This window comes from Rattus norvegicus, chromosome 3, assembly GCF_036323735.1.
Source record: "Rattus norvegicus strain BN/NHsdMcwi chromosome 3, GRCr8, whole genome shotgun sequence".
NCBI classification, from domain to species: Eukaryota; Metazoa; Chordata; class Mammalia; order Rodentia; family Muridae; genus Rattus; species Rattus norvegicus.
In genome coordinates this window covers 162,697,829-162,717,989 of record NC_086021.1, presented here as the reverse complement: position 1 = coordinate 162,717,989, position 20,161 = coordinate 162,697,829, and the positions used below count along the sequence as shown (strand labels likewise).

At 44.8% G+C, this 20,161-nt stretch overlaps 2 protein-coding genes, 1 long non-coding RNA gene and 1 pseudogene across 10 annotated transcripts in view; 2 read left to right on the top strand and 2 right to left on the bottom strand.

Moving 5' to 3' along the window:
* Nucleotides 1-609, bottom strand: part of Efcab8 (EF-hand calcium binding domain 8) — a 66,520-nt gene extending 65,911 nt beyond the window's left edge. For 3 of the 4 annotated variants that reach the window (XM_063285091.1, XM_063285093.1, XM_063285092.1), the window contains exon 1: nucleotides 382-609. The gene's annotated coding sequence lies outside the window, so the exon portion shown is untranslated. The remainder of the gene's footprint in view (nucleotides 1-381) is intronic. The other variant, XM_008762400.4, reaches the window with a different exon arrangement.
* A 128-nt stretch (nucleotides 610-737) lies between these two features.
* LOC120101759 (uncharacterized) lies at nucleotides 738-11,072 on the top strand. 2 transcript variants are annotated; one of them, XR_005502664.2, is made up of 3 exons: nucleotides 738-803; nucleotides 2,191-2,305; nucleotides 5,004-11,072. It is a non-coding gene; the product is annotated as an uncharacterized LOC120101759 (long non-coding RNA). The 2 variants fall into 2 exon arrangements; XR_010065000.1 differs by having other exon boundaries at nucleotides 2,191-11,072.
* The window catches only part of Mapre1 (microtubule-associated protein, RP/EB family, member 1), a 28,148-nt gene continuing 18,809 nt past the window's right edge, over nucleotides 10,823-20,161 (bottom strand). For 3 of the 4 annotated variants that reach the window (XM_006235295.5, XM_006235294.5, XM_039104099.2), the window contains exons 5-7: nucleotides 19,494-19,615; nucleotides 14,399-14,551; nucleotides 10,823-12,476 (exon numbers count right to left, since the gene is read on the bottom strand). In XM_006235295.5, the coding sequence (XP_006235357.1) occupies nucleotides 12,420-12,476; nucleotides 14,399-14,551; nucleotides 19,494-19,615 (332 nt within the window). In that variant the 3' untranslated portion in view covers nucleotides 10,823-12,419. The remainder of the gene's footprint in view (nucleotides 12,477-14,398; nucleotides 14,552-19,493; nucleotides 19,616-20,161) is intronic. The other variant, NM_138509.3, reaches the window with a different exon arrangement.
* Nucleotides 15,387-15,824, top strand: Rps27a-ps8 (ribosomal protein S27a, pseudogene 8; annotated as a pseudogene).

Here is a 20,161-nt window from a genome sequence, read left to right as displayed (position 1 = left end):
AGGTGGGAAAGAAGAGACGGGGTAGGGCTAGCTCCTAGGTATGAGTATCCCACTGGATGAAGGGAAACAGCACAGCAGCACTGAAGAGAGGTGGGAGAGTGTCCCAGCATGCCTTAGGCAGCTGGAAACAGGACCTCAACTGGATGATGGATAATATCTGTCACTGCACTAGGTTCCAAATCCTGAGTGAAGGGAACATGGGTAGTCCCCAATCCGTCCTTCTTCCTGTACCCCAAAGGACTTGCCCATCCTAGTTTAAGACACTTGGTAAGGTGGAGCGGAAGTGGCTGAGAGCTCCAGCTGGTGACAGTTTGGCCCGGGACATCCTGGGGTCTAAGCATTATCTGCCCTGTTTAGCCTGCTGCTGATGCCAGTTCAGACCTTTTAAGAACTGGATACGGTTTAGAGCCCTTTTAGGAACAGGGGGCGCTCTGCAGAGCAGAAGCAAGGGGGTCCACAGAGAACAATGTCTCCAAGGGAGGGGCTCAGGAGGCACAGCTGTGCGAGACGAGGCGTTAACCTTGTCCAGGAAGGACAAATGTGCGCGTGGGTAGGAGCGGCGCTGGGATTGAGGCTGGAGGAAAACTGCTCCGCACGCGGCGGCCACTGCAAGCCTTGCAACTGGAAAGCAAGAGTACGTGGGAAGGGCGGGGCCACGGGAGGCGGGGCCAGAGGCAGCGGGCGAGGAGGGGAAGCGCGGTGACTGGGGGTGGGGGGTGAGGGAAGGCAGTGGGGGAGGGGACGGGTTTCTCCTGCTCCTTCGCCTAGGACTACAGTGAGTTTCTTCTAAAGCCTCTAGTTTTGTAAGTTTGCCCTTTGCTTTCTCTCGGGAACTGAGGTGGATTTCTAGGTCTTAACAGGGGCCTTATTTTTGGTCCCCTTTTGGTTGGTCAGAGATCTCTTTGGTGTTGGCACTTACTTCGCTGGGCTCCATCTCCTAAGCAACATGGTTGCCAGACTCACCTATATATAGTCTGCTTCTCGGTCAGTTCTAACCTTTTCCTGTTTGAGGGCCCCAAGCTGGCTGGGGTTCGCTTTCTACTTCCACTGCTCATCTTCCTTCTCTGTGGAGCTATAGAATGCACACTGGGGACCACAGTGGTGATCAAGGATCAGGTCTGTCCTGGTTCTGCTTACCACTGGCTAGAAGCAAACGCTAGGAGCTGCGGGTTACAGGAGCCAACCAATTAGATCTAGGCTTTTTGTTTTGTTTTTTAAGATTTATTTTATGTATATTGGCGCTGTCTTCAGACATTCCAGAAGAGGACATCGGATACCATTATAGGTGGTGGTAAACCACCACGTGGTTGCTGGGAATTGAACTCAGGACCTCTGGAAGAGCAGTCAGTGCTCTTAACCGCCGAGCCAACTCTTCAGCCCACCTTTTAAGGCAAGGTCTCATGTAGCCCAGATGATGTGAACTCCCTATGTAGCCCAGGATGGCCATAAATGACTTGATACTCTTCCTTCCACCTCCCAAGTGTTGGAGCTCTGTGTGTGTGCCACCACACCCACAAACTAATTTTTAATTGAAAAGAAAAAGGCTCATAGCAATCTAAGATTTAAAGATGCCCTTTTGCCATGGGCAGGGTGGTTAGTATTGAGTCTTAATACTCAGAGAATGGAATGGGAGGTGGCTCTGAGTGGCCATGTCTTTCCTCAGCTTCTAGAATCTGCAGCTAGTTAAGCAGGACACAGCCAGAGAAAAGACAAGGAAGGAAGAATTCCCCTAAAGCTCTTGGTCCAGTGCAGGTCCTGTTTGCCTAAATTTAACAGAATATTATACAAATTATGAGTAGAGTTGGGGGGGGGGCTCTGCCCAGACAAGCAGGCCTTGTCAGAATGAAGATGAAGTTTGGGCCCCTTTGGGGGACAGGGCATACACCCAAGTTAAGAAATCGATCTGGATTCCCAGGCGTTGAAGGTTAACAGGGTTTGGAGACTACCACCAAGGAACAAAAGTTCTGCAAAAAAGTACACATGCGACTTGTAAGAAGTCAGAATGTACGTGTGTGCTTATAAGCGTTAAGCTTTGTTATCCGTCTAAACTCTTATTCTAGGGAATAAGAAGGACACTCAAGAGTTACCTAGCTCAGTTCTCACGGCTACATAAAATCCGGCACGGTGGCTGTGATGGCTTGAATAAGAATGGCCCCCACCGGCTCCTATACTTGAATGTCTGGTTCCCAGTAGGTGAGCTGTACCTCGTTGCCTTCTGCAACGTGTGGATAAGATGTGGGCCATCGGTTACTGCTCCCGAGCCATGCTGCCTGCTGTAGGGGGAAAGGACTAACCCTCTGAAACGGTAAGCAAGCTCCCAATCAAATGCCTTCTCTTCTAAGTTGCCTGGCTGTGGTGTCTCTTCACAGCAAAGGAACAGTAAGTGTGTGAACGTCTATAATCCCAGGAGGATAATAAACTCAAGGTCACCCTCCGCTTGAGGCCTGCCTAAGCTACATGAGACCATGTCTCAAAAGTAAATAGCATCAGTAATGACGAAGGTAGATGGCATGTCTCGATGTGATGACAGAGCCATGTGTAAATCAAACCACGAGACTGCAGGACACAACTGGCTGCAGGACGTCAATGGCATGCTGGATGCCTGTACTCCAGCACGTTAAGAGGTTGAAGCAGAAGGATTTGTGATTTTAAGGCAAACATGAGCAACACAGCCACTTCCAGGACAGCCTGAGCTAGGCAGAAAACCTACAGAAAGCAAAAAGCAGGAGGGAAATGGCTCACTGGGTCAAGTCATGCTGTTCAAGATTAAGGACTTAACTTGAGCTCAGATACCCAACACCCATGTAAAAGACTGACACTGAACACACAAAGGTAGCCCCAGAGCCAGGCAGGGGTCAGTAGAGACAAGAGGAGCCTGGGGCTCACTAGCCGGCTAGTCTAGCTGAAACAGAGACCTCAGGTTTAATGGAGACTATGATGGTTTGAATATGCTTGGCCCAGGGAATGGCACTATTAGGTGTGGTCTTGAAGTAGGTATGGCCTCATAGGAGTAGGTGTGTCACTGTGGGCAGGGGCCTTAGGTCCTCTCATCCTAGCAGTCTTTTAGCTGCTTTCAGATCAAGAGGTGGTTCTCAGCTCCTCCAGCCTCGTGTCTGCCCAGATGCTGCCATGTTTCTGCCTTGATGATAATGGATTGAACTCTGAACCTGTAAGCCGGCCCCAGTTAAACCCCAGCAAACACAGAGACCCTGTCTCAAAACCTAAAGTGGGGAAAGATAAAAGACAACATGGACCTCCACAGGCGTGCACACCCATGCATGCACATGTACAAGCACACATGTGCATGCACACCAGAGAGAGACAGACACCGAGACACAGAGAGAGACAGAGACACAGACAGAGACACAGAGAGAGAGACAGAGAGACAGAGAACAAGCACACGACAAACTCTGTCACGTAAAGCAAAGCAGCTAAGAAAGCGTTGAAGCCTGAAGATGGTTCAAGGAACTCTCAACTAGAAGCAATCTATGATTTTGCATTGGATGACAGACTGGAAAAGTAAAAACACTCTAGGGCCCAACAGTAGGTGAAACTGGAAGGTGGGCTCTACATAAATATAGACTGCATTTGTTTTCTGGTCTTAAGAATCAAGTACCTCGAAAGAAACATATACTTAGGTACTTTCAAGGGTAAAGAGACCGGAGGTCCCTAACTTGCTCTCAAATGGCTCAGTAAACAAACATGGCAGATCAGGGCAATAGTCACAGTCTTGGGGAAGGGGGTGCCGTCATACTATTCTCCCAGCTAGTGCGGGCACATGCTGGTGGTATGGGCATGTGCTTTGTATACACTATGTACTGGGTGTGAGATTCCATGGGCACAGGCATGCCCATGGGGGCCAAAGGACAACTTGGGTGTCATTCCTCAGATACCCTCCCCTCTGGTTTTGCTGAAACAGGTTTTTTCACTGACCTGGAGACCACCACGTAGATTAGGCTGACTGGGCAGCAAGCCAGGAGCCATGGTTGTTTTTTTTTTTTTTTTTTTTTTTGTTTTGTTTTTTTTTTTTTTTTTTTTTTTTTTAATGTGGGTTCTAAGGATCAAACTTAGGTCCTGAGTATGTAAGGTAATATTTAACAGCTAAGTCATTCCCCAACCCCTCAAAACTAAGTTTTATAAAAGATGTATGTCTAATGACAGTTAATGCTGGTGAAAATGTGGAGCAGGAGGAACACTCCTCCATTGCTGGTAGAAACGCAAACTTTTACACTCACTGTGGAAATCAGTATGGCAGTTCCTCACAAAAATAGGAATTGATCTACCTCAATATCCAGCTATACCACTCTTGGACATATACCCAAAGGATGCTTCATCCTACCACAGAGACTTTTCTCATCCATATTCATTGCTGCTCTGTTCATAATAGCCAGAAATTAGAAATGACCTAGGTGTCTCTCAATGGAAGAATAGATAAAGAAATGTGGTACATTTGCACAATGGAACATTACTTGGTTGTTTAATAAAAATGATATCATCAAACTTCCAGGCAAATGAATGGAACTAGAAAAAAATCATCCTGAGTAAGGTAACCCAGACTCAGAAAGATAAATATGGTATATATCCACTTATATATGAATATTAGCTATGAAATAAATTATAACCAAGCTACAATCCATAGACCGGGAGAAGACAGGCATAAAGAAGGGGACTGGGGTGAGTGGGGGGATGACAAATAGAACTCCCTGGAAGATAAAAACACTTATGGGTAGAATGCATGCAGGGAAGGAGGAGAATGAGACTGGGAGGATCAAGGGGAGGAGTTGGAACTGAGGGAGGGACTGGCGGGGAGACTAGGATTGAAGGGCACGGGGTGGGGGCAGGATGAAATGACTCCTAATGATATTCTGCTATACTTATAGTCCATCAAAGAGGCTTCCTCCTACAGCAGATGGGAACAAATACAGAGACTCATAGCTGGACACTATACACAGGGAGAGACCTTGGAACGCAGTTTTAAACGAGATAAAATTCCTCCCTTTCAGAGATCAGGGAGCCCCACAGAAGAGGCAGGAGTGGGAGAGACAGGAATGGAGGACACCAGAACAAGCTTCTCTAAAACAACCGAGCAGAGCTCATATGAACTCATAGAGACTGAAGGCATAGGCCTACACAGGTCTGCATCAAGTGCCTGTAAAGTCACTATAGCTTTCAGTGTGGCACTTCCACAGGACTCCTGAATGTGTGAACAAGCGGGTCTCTGATTCTTGTGCCTGCTCTTGTGACTTTTATTTTTCCGTTGGTTTGTCTTGTCCAACTTCTATATGATGGTTTTTGTTTTCTTGTTATATTTTGTTAGAAAAAAGAAATATATTTAACCAGAAAAAGAGATGTGCCTGCGGTCCTGAACTGAGGCAAAGCACCAAGTGAGATTACAGCTATTATTCAATGGCAGGAGAGACCACTCAAAAGAAATGCAAAAGGCCCTGGAGGCAAGGCTCAGTGGACACCACATCACACAGGAACCTTTGCATTTCAACCCAGAACCAAAGAGGAACAAAAGAGAAATGTAGGTGGAGGGGAGAGGAAGGGAAGGAGGAAATAGGCGATTCCATTTATATTTAGAATCAGAGAGCAAGTAAGATCTGAAGTCATACCCGCTGCTTTAACAGACCCAAGAGTTCTGCTCAGAACAGATTAGAGAGGGGAGAGAGCAAGGGGGGTACAGATCCAAAAGTGAGAAGTGGGGGCATGAAAGCACAGGAAGGGAACAACTGACTTGTTACATTGTAATTGGTCAGCACTCAGGGGTCGGGCAGATGGCTCAAAGCTAAGGACGTCTGTCCCAGAAATGAAGCAATGCTTCTGGTTCCCACTCAGTCCCAGAGTGAAGCCAATGACTCCTAAGGCCAAGCTGTCCAGTTTTCAGAGGGCATTCACCCTGACCCAATTTGACTTCCACATCTAAGCTTGACCCAGACTGCTACCGGTTTTCAATTCTCACTTCATTTGTAACTCTTGGCTGAGATCCCTGAGTCCTAGGCAGAGGGCTTCTATCTGACCTCAGAGTCAACCAGTCAAATTTAGAACCAGGGAACTGAGGAATTACACGCGCACACACACACACACGCACACGAAGGGAAAGTCAGAATCCAGAATCTAACCCATAAACCAAACACAGCCGTTTTTTACCCCATTTGAGACCTTTTATTAATGAAATCGAGCTCACAGAGAGCAGGCAGTAACAGCAGAGAGCCGGGACAAACGTGAATACAAAGCGACCTGCAGGACAAGCACTGGCCAGAGCCTTGCTTTCAAGGGAGCCAGGTAGCCCTAGGTAAAACAGCTTCACCAAACCAAAAAGACCAACGGATTCTCCCAGTTCAGAGAGCAAATACGACAAAGGCTCTCTGACACAAACACACCCCAAACTCTGCATCGGCCCGTTATTTGGGCAGAGAAAGTAAGAGCATTGCATCTGAGATAGGGGAAACCTGGACTTGATGTTTTCATCACCCTTCACCACGGCAGAAATGCTGGAGACTTCTGCTAGGGCCACGGATTCCAGATCTTTGCACCATAGTGTGAGGAACTGAAAATGACCAAAGTGTCAAACACCACCACCAGACAAAAGCTTCCTTCTTGGGCCCACACAGAGAACATCAACACACCCAAATCAACATATCCGACATACTGCTGGATAGGAAAAGCCAAGTGGATGAAAACCATAAAGAGGTGGGGTGTGGGGGGGAGGCACAGAAATCTTTTCAAATAGAGTTTGGTTAGGTATGAAGACACTGGAAATTTTTTTATTTTTATTTAACTTGTAGGGGGTAGGGTAGAGAGCTGAATCAGTGGTTAAGAACACTGACTGTTATTCCGGAGGACCAGGTTTGATGCATCTACATGGTAGCTCATAAAAGTCTTTTAATTCCAATTACAGCAAATCCAATTAATGCCCTATTCTAGTCCACCGCCTTGGGTACTGCGTGCACACGGTGCAAACATACATGCAGGCAAACACCCATGCACATTAAGGAAGAACTGTGTGGCCTGTGCATGGATAGGGCGTTCAGGTGGGCTCACTGGAGGTTGAGGAGGTAACTGCAGCCGGCTCTTCCCTCCTCCACGGGTTCCGAGATTGGGGTCAGGTTGTCAGATCTGTACAACACACACTTAGCTGCTGAGCCATCTCGTCAGCCTGAAACTAGAGATTTTTATAGTAAAAAAACACACAATTGATGTTTATTTTTGGTTTTGTCCCTATAGAATGTTGATTCTTAAGACAGTTTCTAATTTCCAATGACAAACACTAACTTAGTGGTAGGGTTTTTGTTTTTTTTTTTTTAAGATTTATTCATTTATTATATATAAGTACACTGTAGCTGTCTTCAGACACACCAGAAGAGGGCATCAGATCCCATTACAGATGGCTGTGAGCCACCATGTGGTTGCTGGGATTTGAACTCAGGACCTCTGGAAGAGCAGTCGGTGCTCTTAACCACTGAGCCATCTCTCCAGCCCGGTAGGGTTTTTTTGTTTGTTTGTTTGTTTGTTTTGTTTTGTTTTTTAATTAAATCCTATTTTCACTGACTAAACTATCAGTATTTAATATAGCTAAAACAAGGTATGAGGTAATTTCCCCCTAAATGGGGTGGGAGGAGAAACAAGACTTGGTTACAGAAATTCATTTTAGGAAAAGTTCAAAAGAGTCAAAATATAATCAGTAACTCAAGATCTTTAAATGTGGGAAGGCATAGAAGGAAAATCTAGATAAATCTCAGCACGGTGATTCGGGAAAAGCTCAAAGCCTACTTGAGATGAATTCAGACATTACGACCTGGAGAATACCCTTGGACATGTGCTCTAATCCAAGGGCATGCTGATGGCTGAAAGGACTCTCAGGTGGGAGGAACCACAGCAGTCCCTCAGGGCCACCGCCTCACTCACACTCAGCAACATCAACACTCTCCCCTCGCTGTGGATCCTAAAATGGCATCTCTCTACCTTTCGGCTCTATGTAACTTGCAAGCCAAGCATGGTGGTGCACACCTGTAATCCCAGCACTTGGAAGGCAATGTTAGAAAACTACTGTGAGTTCGAGGCCAGACTAATTTACACCCAAAGTTCCAGGCCAGCCAGGGCCACATAATGAAACCCTCTCAAAAATGAGTAAGATTACTGAGCTGTGAGGTGACACAAACTTGACATCAACACCTATCTGTAAAAAACAAAAAACAAAAACAACAAAACCACATAGCTTACCATCCTCAAAAGGAGTTTAAAATTTTCAAAATAAAATATTCATGGGGCTAAATGTGTGGCTTGGCTGATGAAGTGTTTGCTTAGCACGCATGAAGTCCTGGGTTTGATGTTAGGCATGGTAATACATGCCTATAATCCCAGCATTCAGAAGGTGAAGGGTCCAACGTTCAAAGTCACCCTAGAATACACAGTGGGTTCAAGGCCAGTCTGGAATAGATGAGACCCTGCCTCAAAACAAGAAGATTTAAGCGTCTAGATAAAGGAGACTAGAAATGGGTCTGGAAGCTTAGACCCCCTCACCTAAACGATTCAAATTCATGAAGCTACCCAGCAACAATGTTACCAGAAAGCCCCTGAGTTACAAGAACTCATTCACTCAAAGCTGAGAGAAAAGATTGGCCTTCACAAGTTACAACTATGCAGTAACATGGCTACCACATAGGTCAAGGGTTCTTGCTATGGTCAGTTCAGTGAAAGCACAGAACCCTCCTTGTCTTCTGAGAAAATCCTACACACCTAGTTAGCACAACGCAAGCATGATGAAGAGCGATACATGACCATCATGCTGTTCGGTTCTGAAATTTTATAAACTATGAGAATTCCAAAGTATGACGTCATCACTCACAGAAGTGACGGAACAGAAAAACAACCTGTGGTTCATGGACAATGATCACATGCTATTGTTTAGCTTAGCTGGAAGCAGTTCCTTTCACCCTCCCTGCTGACAACAGTGAGATTTGGGTCACACACACACTGGCAAGCTAATCTGACCGGACTTGTCTGTCAGGCTTACAGCCCACAGCCTGATTTGTAAACTAAGCAAACCATGGACTAGGGGAAAACCACCCAAAAAGCTCCTCACACTAACACTCACGGCCTTAACCTTTAAAGTTTCCCTGAGGAGACCCACAGTCACAGCAAAAGAAAGCTGCTTCTGTCCTCACTTCACATCCTGGAGGACAATTCTAGAACCATGGATAGTCTTTTTAAAACCAGTGAACTGGGAGTCTTCAATTCCTCATTTACATGAAACACTGAATGTGTCTAGTCCTTCACCTGGAAACAACAGGATGAAAATTGCCTAAAGACAGAGGAGCCCAACATCACCAAGCTGAGAAAGAGGCAATAAAAGAACTCAGCACTTCACATCCAAAATACAGTCATGCCCTGAATTTTCAGGGCATAAAAACCCTGTTCTATGTTTTTTTCTAATCTATAAACAATTTCTGGCCACAAAATAATGTCTCCTGTTTCCAGACAGCAGTTTCTGCACTTGCCTGAGGCCCTTCCAGCCAACATCTGAGTCCTTGATTCGCAAACAAGAAAACATAAAGTAAGAGGTGAATTAGAACCCTCACATCCTATATCTCACTGAAACACTAAGAGTAAAAGCTCCACCTGGGCAGGGCCCAGGTCTAGGCCACCTGAGGGGCATAATAAAATACAGATACATCATCTCCCAACTCAAGAATTTCTGAGGGTGAACTTCTAAACGTTCTACACCAAACAAGCTCCCACATCAATTTAGCCTGAAGAACAGATCCTGAATCCCTATCTATCCGCAGTAGTCTGTTCCTCTGCATACCAAAGGCCATGCCAAGCACGTTCAAGCTGCACCATCACCCTAACCTCAGTCAGTCACATTGAGGCTTTATATGGCCAAAACAGGTCAGTGGATGCAGTCTCCACTTCACCCCCTACCTACTAACTTCTCAGCTAACAGCACCCATCATGCATCACTTCAGGGTGTCTTCTTAATGATGAATGCAGATGGTGCCAAATTCCCCCCCAAACTGGTAATGATCCTGGATGGAATCCTCCAGGGGCAGCGCTGAATATAAACTTCACGAAAATCACTAAGTTTCACTTCCAGAACAGCCATTACTGTAGGTACTCTCAAGATCAGATGAAATAACCTTTCATTTAACATTTCAATATACAAAAACACGAGTGGATCACATTTTAAACTCATTTTTAAAGGTGTAGGACTTTACAGAAAAGAGGCAACAACTTTACTGTCCAATTTAAGAGTGTACTGACTGACTCTGTAAATGCATTTTCACCACAATGAAACAATTACCTCCAATTAAATCATCAGCCAAGCACTGTCCAGCTGCATTCCTAACAGCTAGGTCAGGCTTTCTGCTTCTGTGAGGGAAACCTTCTCAAGGTACCAGGAATTTAAAACAGTGGAAGACTGAAAACTGTACTGTGAACTTTTTTAAAAAAGAAAGAATTCAACATAAGCAATTTTAAGCCAGGCATGAGAGCACACAATTCCACTCTTCAAGAGGACGACGACAAATTTGAGCCCAAACAGGACAATAGTAAAAGCCCTGTCTCAAAAAACAAAAGGAGGGAGAACGAGGACGAGGAGGCAGGGAGGGAGGGAAGGAGGGAGGGAGGAGGACTGAGGAAGGAAAGAACCAATTGGTTAGTTTGGGAAGTGAGGGATTAAAAGATTAGTCCTAGTTGAGAAAGTAGGGATCACTTCTCAGCCCACTGCGAGCTCGGCTGAGGCTGAGGATGGATGCGTAGCTATCTTATCTCTAGGATTAAAAGCTTATACCCGAGGCAAGACACATTTCAGAAGACAGGACACTCTTGAAATACAGAATTTTATTTAAAAACTGTTTAAAGTAGAAAAAAACCCTGTCAAGAAAGACCAGGTGGAAAATGGGTTCCCAATAAAATGGAATTGGGGTCAACAGAAGTCTGAAAGGCCACAGAGGAGGAAACAGCACCGCTGTCGTTGAACAATGGCTAGTTAACTTACTTTTTTTTTTTTTTTTTTTGGCATTGTTAATCACTGAATCTGGATTTTCCTCTGAATTCCACAGAGCATGCACTACATAACAATCTGTCATAAAATGCCTGTTTCTACACACAGCATAAGACACTCTACCACCAGAAACAAATCAACACAAACACGTCAGGGGCGGAACAATCTCAGTAGTGGGTAACACATTGTGCAGAGTTCTGCCAAAGGAAATGAATAGGCTGTGGGTAAAGCAAATGAGGGAGAATTAAGGAATGAACTATTTTAAATATTAATATTTCAGTCATGGTACTGTATATTCTTAAAAAAAACATTTTAACATTAGTAACACACTAGAGAATTTTATCTCCAAAGAGATTAGTGCACTGGCAAAGTTCTCAGGTGACAGTGGGAGCTGTGACAGCAGACAGCGAGCACCCTGGCCTCACAGAGCCCAAGGTGGCACTGGCCTTCACTGATCACTCCTTTGCCAGAGGTCCAGCAAGAACTTGCAGCCCGGTCACCTGCCTGCTGTATTTACAACCCTCAGCAGCAAACTTAAGGAGTCAGAGGTCAAAGGGAGCAGAGAAGAGAACGTGTTAAATGTAAACTTAAAAGACAGTATGCTGGGACTCAGCACCCATTCAAATCCCAGAGATGTGGGCAGGTCCCACTGGACCTGGGGGACAGTTTGAAAAGATGAGAGGAACGCCCAAGGGAAAGCTGAGCTCTTCGCCTCAGGCACTGCAGGGCCCAGACGCCCTCTCTTCACCCAAGCAACCATGCTGCTTGCTTTTATAGCAGGGATGCAACTGGTCAGTGACACAAAATGGCTTTACAGAACTTTCCAAACTTTACTTCTGGGCCAAAGTCTACAACCGTAAGATTCAAGCTGCACTGAAAGGCCTACGACAGCAGGTTCCAAAGGATCTAAAGTCTGGCCCTTCCTTCCCAGACACAATGTCAGACACATAAAATCTCCTGTCATGTTACACTTTATATTTTGAAATATGGAAGCATATTTTTAAATACTCTTAAGGCATTTATTTATTAAAACGTTCTCTGCCAGAATTTCACATTAGCTTAGAATTCAATTCAGTCTTTACACTTCTGAGGTTGTCACCTCGTGTATTATAACCCCCTCCCTTCTCCATCAGTCAGTGTGACCAGCATCCACATTGAAGGGCCCCATGGTTGGCCTCTCGTTCCCCTGGTGGACCAACTAGATGTTAACACTGCTCTGCTACAAGGCAAAGGCTCCTAACTCAAACTCATCGGAAAAGGTGAGACTTCTGCAAAGTGCACTTTGAGAAGAGGTACTTTTTGCTTATGAAAAGAAACCAGTGAATCCTCTAAGATTAATAAAAGGGAGTATTTAACAGGTAAGCACATGATTTGGAGTGAAGACGTCGGATGTTGCTCTGCTGGTCCAGACTGCTTAATACTCTTCTTGTTCCTCCTGTGGGCCCCCCTCGTCAGGTATCACAAAGCCTTCCTGAAGAGGGAAAATGAAGAGAGGAAAGCTGTTACTCAACAGTGCCAGCTCCTCCCTCGCCTCACCTGCAGCAGTCTCCCTGTCTCCACACGATTGGCACTTAAGCAGAACTAGGTGACCACTACTGTACTTTTTAGACAATAGCATTCATACTTTTGTTTTAATTTTTGATATAAGGTCTCCCTAAATAGCCCTTGCCTGCTTCACACTTCCTGTCCTGCCTCTGCCTCCTAGAGCTAGGTTTAAAGGTGTGTCCACCTCCCAGCAACAGCCCCACTTCTTTTTTTTTTTTTTTAAAGATTTATTCATTTATTATATATAAATACACTGTAGCTGTCTTCAGATACACCAGAAGAGGGAATCGGATCTCTTTACGGATGGTTGTGAGCCACCATGTGGTTGCTGGGAATTGAACTCATGACCTCTGGAAGAGCAGTCGGGTGCTCTTAATCACTGAGCCATCTCTCCAGCCCCCAGCCCCACTTCTTAATGCCAAAACTACACACGGATTATTCTCATAGCATTAAGAAGTAGTGAATATTTATGTGCCTAAATGTATGTTTAAAAAATGTGTATTCCCTCAAAATATCTTTAACTCCAAGTCCAGGAATGGTGGGTCACACCGGTAATACCAGCTCTCAGGAGGCTAAGGTAGGAAGATGGTCATGAGGCTTGAGGCCAGTCTGTAACTACAGACTTGAGTTCCAAGGCAGCCAGGGTAGAATGAGATCCTGCCTCAAAAAACTCCTAAGAGAGTTCCAGTAGCAAAGCACTTAATTATATACAAGACAAAACTGAATTCAACCCCCAGTTGCTTAAACAAAAACATTCCCAAAACTCAGGATGTGCAAACAGGAGTTCAGGCTCATCCGCTACAGAGTGAGTTCAATCCCAACCTGGTATGAAAGCCTTGATCAAAAACAAACAAAACTTTAGTTGCCCATCAATTCAGTATCCTAACCTGAGTGCCACACTCATACCTGTAATTCTAACATCTGAGGGGCTGAAGAAGGGGGACTACTAAATACAAGGTTTGCCTGGGCTATCTGAAGATAAAAGGCTTAGTATTTTGCCCGAATTAACTCTGCCTTCAGGCATCTTTGTTACACTGAATGCACGTACTGAACCACAGCACCTGCAACAGTGCAACACAATTGGTTCAGGATCAATGAGGGCTGCGAAGCCAAGAACAAGGTAGACTCTGGGCCCCTCCCCCTGCTCTCTGTGCTGTACAGCTCTTTCATAAAAACACATCTAGATTTGTCTTTTCAACTAAATCTGTATGACTTAAATTAGTTGAGATGCACTTTCACTGTAAAACTCCTACACCTTCATCATCTTTTTGATTTTGAACATGTGTACAGTTCACTCTATGTGTGTGACACAGACCTTTGAGGTGTGCATAATTACAAATACTGCTAAACAGTGGACACAGCCAGGTATTAATCCTAAACCTAAGGTGAGGAAAATCAGTCTTTTCTGATGAACTAATGTCATGATTAAAGGCTAAAATAATAAAGTGATAAAGATGAATCCAAAGAAAATTACAAAAGGAGTCAGGCAAGCTCCTGACTGGGAGGGAGAAGCAAGGCACACCTTGGCAGCTACGGGCCAAGGGCTTCCGTGAGGGCAGTCCTAATAATGGCAACACCACCTCCAGGTGAGTGGTCTGCAAATACAGAAGCTGGGCACACCAGCCACTTCCCAAGCTTCTTGCTTCCTCAAGCGAAGAAGACACAGGAACTCTGGGATACCTAGGGAAGACGCTCTTTGGCTAACTTGAAGGGAGTCAAAGGTGAAACTTTCTGGTAAGTCCTACACTGGAATACAGCTACCAGCACAAAGTGAGGTGAAATCAACATCGTTACATTTCTTTCTTAGGTGGCAGAATAGAAAGAAACTCTCTTCAGGGAAACACGTACATCTGTGGCATAAAGAATATCTACAATCCTCTGCAGTACAGGGTCATTTTCCCCCTCATTCTCCTGGCAAATCAATTCAATGTTCCTTAGCTTGCCGAAGTAGAAATCTCTCTCCTTCTCCAAGTCTTCAACAGTAAGCTTCAATACTTTGACCTGTACAAGATATTGAAAACAGTGAGCACCGGTGAACCAATAAAACATCAAACCCCAAAATGATGTGGATTTTGATCAACGTTTTAAAACATAAACAAAATTCCAGTTCAGTTTAATGTCAATTTTCTTCAGCCTCAGATAAATAATATATACTAGTTCATGGCAGCCTTGACTGTGAGTTCCCAAGAAAGGGCAGCCTTTGAGCCTGCGAGACTATACCTTAGAGCTGAGCATGGTAATATATGCTTTGAATTCCAGCACTCTGGAGGTAGAGGAAGGCTCATCTCTGAGTTTGAGGCCAGCCTGGTCTACATAGTGAGTTTCAGGAAAGCTAGGGCTACACAGACAGGCTACCCTGTCTCGAAAAAGAAAAAAAAAAAAAAAAAGAAGAAGAAGAAAGAAAGAAAATCACACCTTAACTAGTAAGGAGCTTTTCTCGGATATGGGATCAAAAAAGAGAAATTTAAGGCTGACTGAAGCGGAAGAAGAACCCACAAGCCAGCTCAGCACGATGACCAACAGTTATAACTGAGTCCAAGACCAGCTAAAGCAGAGCTCAGTGGGTCGGGGGCAGTTCTAATCCCCCATAAATTCCACTAGAAAGCTTTGATTTCCACAAAGACGCTATTAAAAAAAGTTTAAAATTTATTTATTAATTACATGTAAGTACACTGTCGCTGTCTTCAGACACACCAGAAGAAGGCATCAGATCTCATTAGATGGTTGTGAGCCATCTGTAATGGAATCTGATGCCCTCCTCTGGTGTGTCTGAAGACAGCAACTGTATACTCACATACATAAGTAAATAAATCTTTTTTAAAAATTAAGAAGTAATTCTTCTTTCCGATCCGCCATCAAGGGTGGAGCTGCCGCCCTGATGCAGATTTTTGTGAAGACCCTTACAGGTTGGTCTTTGCTGGTGAGAAGCTGGAAGATGGCCGTACTTTGTCTGACTACAACATTCAAAAGGAGTCCACGCCCCATCTCGTGCTGAGACTTCGTGGTGGTGCTGAGGAAAGGAAGAAGTCTTACACCACTCCCAAGAAGAATAAGCATAAGAGGAAGAAGGTCAAGTTGGCTGTGCTGAAATACTATAAGGTGGATGCAAAACCAGGCGACTTCATCGGGAATGTCCTTCTGAGGAGTGTGGTGCGAGAGTTTTCAGGGTAGCCACTCTGACAGGCATTTCTGTGGCAAGTGGTACCTGACTCACTGCTTCAACAAACCATAAGACAAGTGGTTGTGTATGAGTTAATAAAAAGAAGGAACTGATAACTGAAAAAAAGAAGTAAATCGTGCCAGGCGTGGTAGCACACCTTTGATCTCAGCACTCAGGAAACAGAGCCAGTTGGATCTCTGAGTTCAGGCCAGCAGCTTGGTCTAGGTAGTAAGTGTGGGCCCTGGACAAGGGGCTGAGGTGCCTATCTTACATATCAAAGCAGACCTGGTCTCCAGTTCTCCCTCCAGCTCTCAGTGCCCCTACCTGGCAAAACCTGCCCAACCTTAAACATTTGCAGTCCAGGGCCTGAACTGCCCTTCCCCAAGAGTTTCCTCCCTATATAATCCAGGCATTGTATGATATCTGTGTCTGTCTGTCTGCATCTCTTTTTCTCTCTCTTCTATCTCTCATTCTTTTATTTTTCCTCTTTTTTTCTCTGCATGTGTCCTTTCTCTCCCCATACTCCATGACTTCAATCCTTGGGGCCAGTGAACTCACCAGAGAGCAGCTTTTCAATAAACTTGTCTTTAATATACTCTAATCTGATTTAAATTGGCCCGTTTCACTGGTGGAGGAATAACCTATTAGTGTGAGTTTCAGACCAACTCACTAATACATACCAGAGATATATACTGAGACCTTGTCTCAAAAAATAGATGGATCAATAGACAGACAGGCAGACAGACAGACAAATAGATAATAAGATAAAATAAATAAATCTTGTGGCTGGAGAGATGACTTATTGGCTAAGAGCACAGTACTGTTGCAAAGGATATGGGCTTTGTTTCTAGCACCAACATGGCGACTCCAATTCCAAGGAATAGTCTCTTTTTTTTTTTTTTTTTAAAGATTCATTTATTGTATGTATGTGAGTGAGTACACTGTCACTGTCCTCAGACACACCAGAAGAGGGCATCAGATCCCATTCCAGATGGTTGTGAACCACCATGTGGTTGCCGGGAATTGAACTCAGGACCTCTGGAAGAGCAGACAGTACTCTTAACCACTGAGCCAACTCTCCAGCCCAGGAATAGTCTCTTAACACGTCTGTCCTTCTATATACACAGATGGTGAACAGAAACCCACACAGGCACACACACAGCTACACACAGTAATTCCAGAGCTTAGGAGTCAGGCAAGAGGATGGCTAGTTCCAGGATCACTTAGGCCACACATAAGACACTCTAAAAACTTTTTTTTAAGTTACCATCTCCAGGATTAGTTAGCATGTGATTCTTGCACATGAACCAAGGATGAGTACTCCACAGTAGCTGTGTAGACTACAGTGCTGCTCTCAGCCTAACACACCCATCTGGCTCCATTTCTCCTGTGTATCAATAGCTACAAATTCAAATGCTTTCAGGGCAGCTAGACAGCAAATGTATCAGAATGGGGTTCAGACTCAGGTAACCTGAAGAGAGCTTGAAATCCTTCATATTAACTTTTTAAAAACATATTCAGGTCAAGAGCCAGGTGTATTGGTAAACATCTGTAAATCAAGTGCTTAGGAGGCTGAGGTCCAGGATAGCCAGGACTACATGAAACTCTAGCAAACAGAAGGGAGGAGAAAAAAGACCTATCAGACCAATGTTTATGCAGCAAATACAGAGAAGCTGGGTATGATCCTCACTTTCCAGGATCAAAGAAGAAACTGACTGATTAGTAGAAAGTCAGCCTCCTGACCTCCCACAGCCCTCACAGAGGCATACAACTACCCAGAGCGCCAAGCTTTCTCTTCAAAACCACAGCCCTGCCCAATCTCAACTACTGAAACCTACGGCACTGGCCACCCAAACCAACTTACCCTTGGTTGCTTGGCAAGAAAGGAAGTCTCCCCAAAGCCTAGCTGCATATGCCTCTGTGGTATGTAGGGCTCTCACTCTCTATCACCCTTATCTAGGACTGGACCACAGGCTAGCACCAAAGAAACTTTCTCTAACTTCTTCAAGAAACATGTACAGGCCCAAGCAAAGTCTTCTAGGCTTTGAAATTCTCTCCAATGTTTACCATCAATTTTCCCAGAGCAATGATGATAAATACCAACTCCAATGCAGGTGCCCCAGAAAAGAACCTCAGTGTACCTCAGACAAGTGAGGACCTCCTCCTCAATCCCATTTAGCACAAAGCGTAGGCTATGAAGCCAGATGCAAATCCTAACTGCACTGTGTTCATCTGAAGAAGCTCACAAGGTGGCCGAAAGCTAGTGTGTGGCATGAGCAACTATAAAATTATTAGGTAGTTTCTCTATTTCTGACCACACTATGCTCCTCCCTGTGTTTTTCTCTACAACTGCTTCCTCTAGAGCAGAGGCTCCCAACCTTCCTAATGTTGCAGCCCTCTAATACATTTCCTTAGACTGTGGTGATCCCCAACCGTAAATTATTCTCATTACCACTTCATAACTACAATTTTACTGTTATGAACTGACAGATTTGTCAAAGGGGTTGTCAAAAGGTTGAGAACCACTGCTCTTAAAAGTTTTAGGGAAGTCTCTCCTTTTTCTTATTCATTTATTTCTCACAAGCCAAAAAGTTCTAATCAACATGAACTTTTAAAGGACACGGCAGCATCTACTCCATTCTATTCAGACTCGAGAATGTCTTTTGTCCAGTGGCATTTATCTCAGTGGAGTCTGCACCAAACCCCATTCCATACATCTCAGTTACTATGAGCAAAGTATTAGCTCCCACCAGGTATGTTGGTACACATCTGCAGTTTCAGCCTTTGGGAAGCAGAGGTTGTAGCATGGCTACAAGTTCAAGTCTGCATAGTAAGAACCTGTCTCAAAAAAAAAATAATAATAATAATAATAATCCACCCACAAATTATCAGGCCCTCCTCTCACACATGAGGTGTTTAGTCAAGGGGCACAGCTTATGTTCCTCCTGTGCTCATCATGAAGGAGACTGTCTAGAATGCAGGGTCAACTGCCAACCATGGGGCCTCAGCTGACCACTCTTTATGCTCTTGTATTTTTCTGTGACTGCTTCCTCTGAGGTTTAGGAAAGTCCCCCTTTCCTCCAGGACTCAATGCCTCACAGCGACAGTGCCCAGCAGGTGACTACATCAAAACAATCGTGCAAAAGCAATGAACAAAGGCAATATTAATACAAAGAGGACCAATGGTGCACATGTGTTTTTCTGATCTACCTCCAGTCACAAAACTGTGAAGAGCTGACCCAGAAGAGCAGCAGCCTTCCCGAGCACTTCCACTCTTTTTTTTTTTCTTTTTTTCGGAGCTGGGGACCGAACCCAGGGCCTTGCGCTTGCTAGGCAAGTGCTCTACCAGAGCTAAATCCCCAACCCTGAGCACTTCCACTCTTAAGCTCCAGAAGCAACTCTATTATCTTTCACTCTCTGACACCCAGAGACCCCAAGGGCATCCAGCAAAGTTCAAGAACCAGTTATGATCCATATTGATCCACACTGAGGATAACTGCCTAAGACTCCAGCACTAGGAGATCCACTGGCCTCTGTACACATATCAGACACACAGACATACACATAAAAGTAAACAGATAGTTTTTAAAAAATTGATTTCCAGGCAGACATAGGTTTCTGTGGTACTAGGAAAGCCTAACCCGTTCTACTCCACTGCTCATGGCCCACCCTGAAGCCAAAGGTTCACACATGTCAAGGGATCGTATCTGATCAGGCAGAGGCCCTGCCTTCATGGGAAAGTGAAGAACCAACAGTGACAATGTGAACACAAGAGGGGCATACCTGCTGCATCAATTCAGCAGCTTCGTCATCTCCATTGCCCATGCCAGGATTCTTTCGCACCATCCCGGGGCCAGCCTTAGGAGCTGCAGTAGTCCTCTGTGTTGCAATGGGTCTCTGTGGGGCTGAGAGAAGACTAACCACATTAGGAGAAAAACTGACAAATACACAAAAAGCAAGAAGTCAGTGATCAACTAACTACTTTCCACAGACAGGTCAACAAAGGGAATTGATGCTAGACAGCCCAGATATAAACAGCACAATACCCCAACACATTTGCCCAAAGAAGTTCTTATCCTAGCAGCAGGCTTAAGTAACAATTTTGGCAGGCTTCTTCATGCTGGAGATAATCATCCTATGAGATCTCTCTGCTGCAGTGAACAAAAGGTGCAATCATTCTGGTACATACAACACTGACAGCCCTGAACTCACGAGCAGGGCAGCCTCATGGATCAAAGGCAAACCTGGTATCGAGAGCAGATCATAATCCCAGCTGGTGCTGCAAGACTCAGTGCCCCAACCAGAAAACTAGCTTCCTCCAACTCATCACCTCAAACTCACTCAACTATGTAAGGAAGGAGCTTGCAAAGGCTAGGAGGAGAGCCCACCCTTACCACTGTAACTCAGAGCTCATCTTTTAGATGTTACAGGGATCAGGAGAGATTTACAGG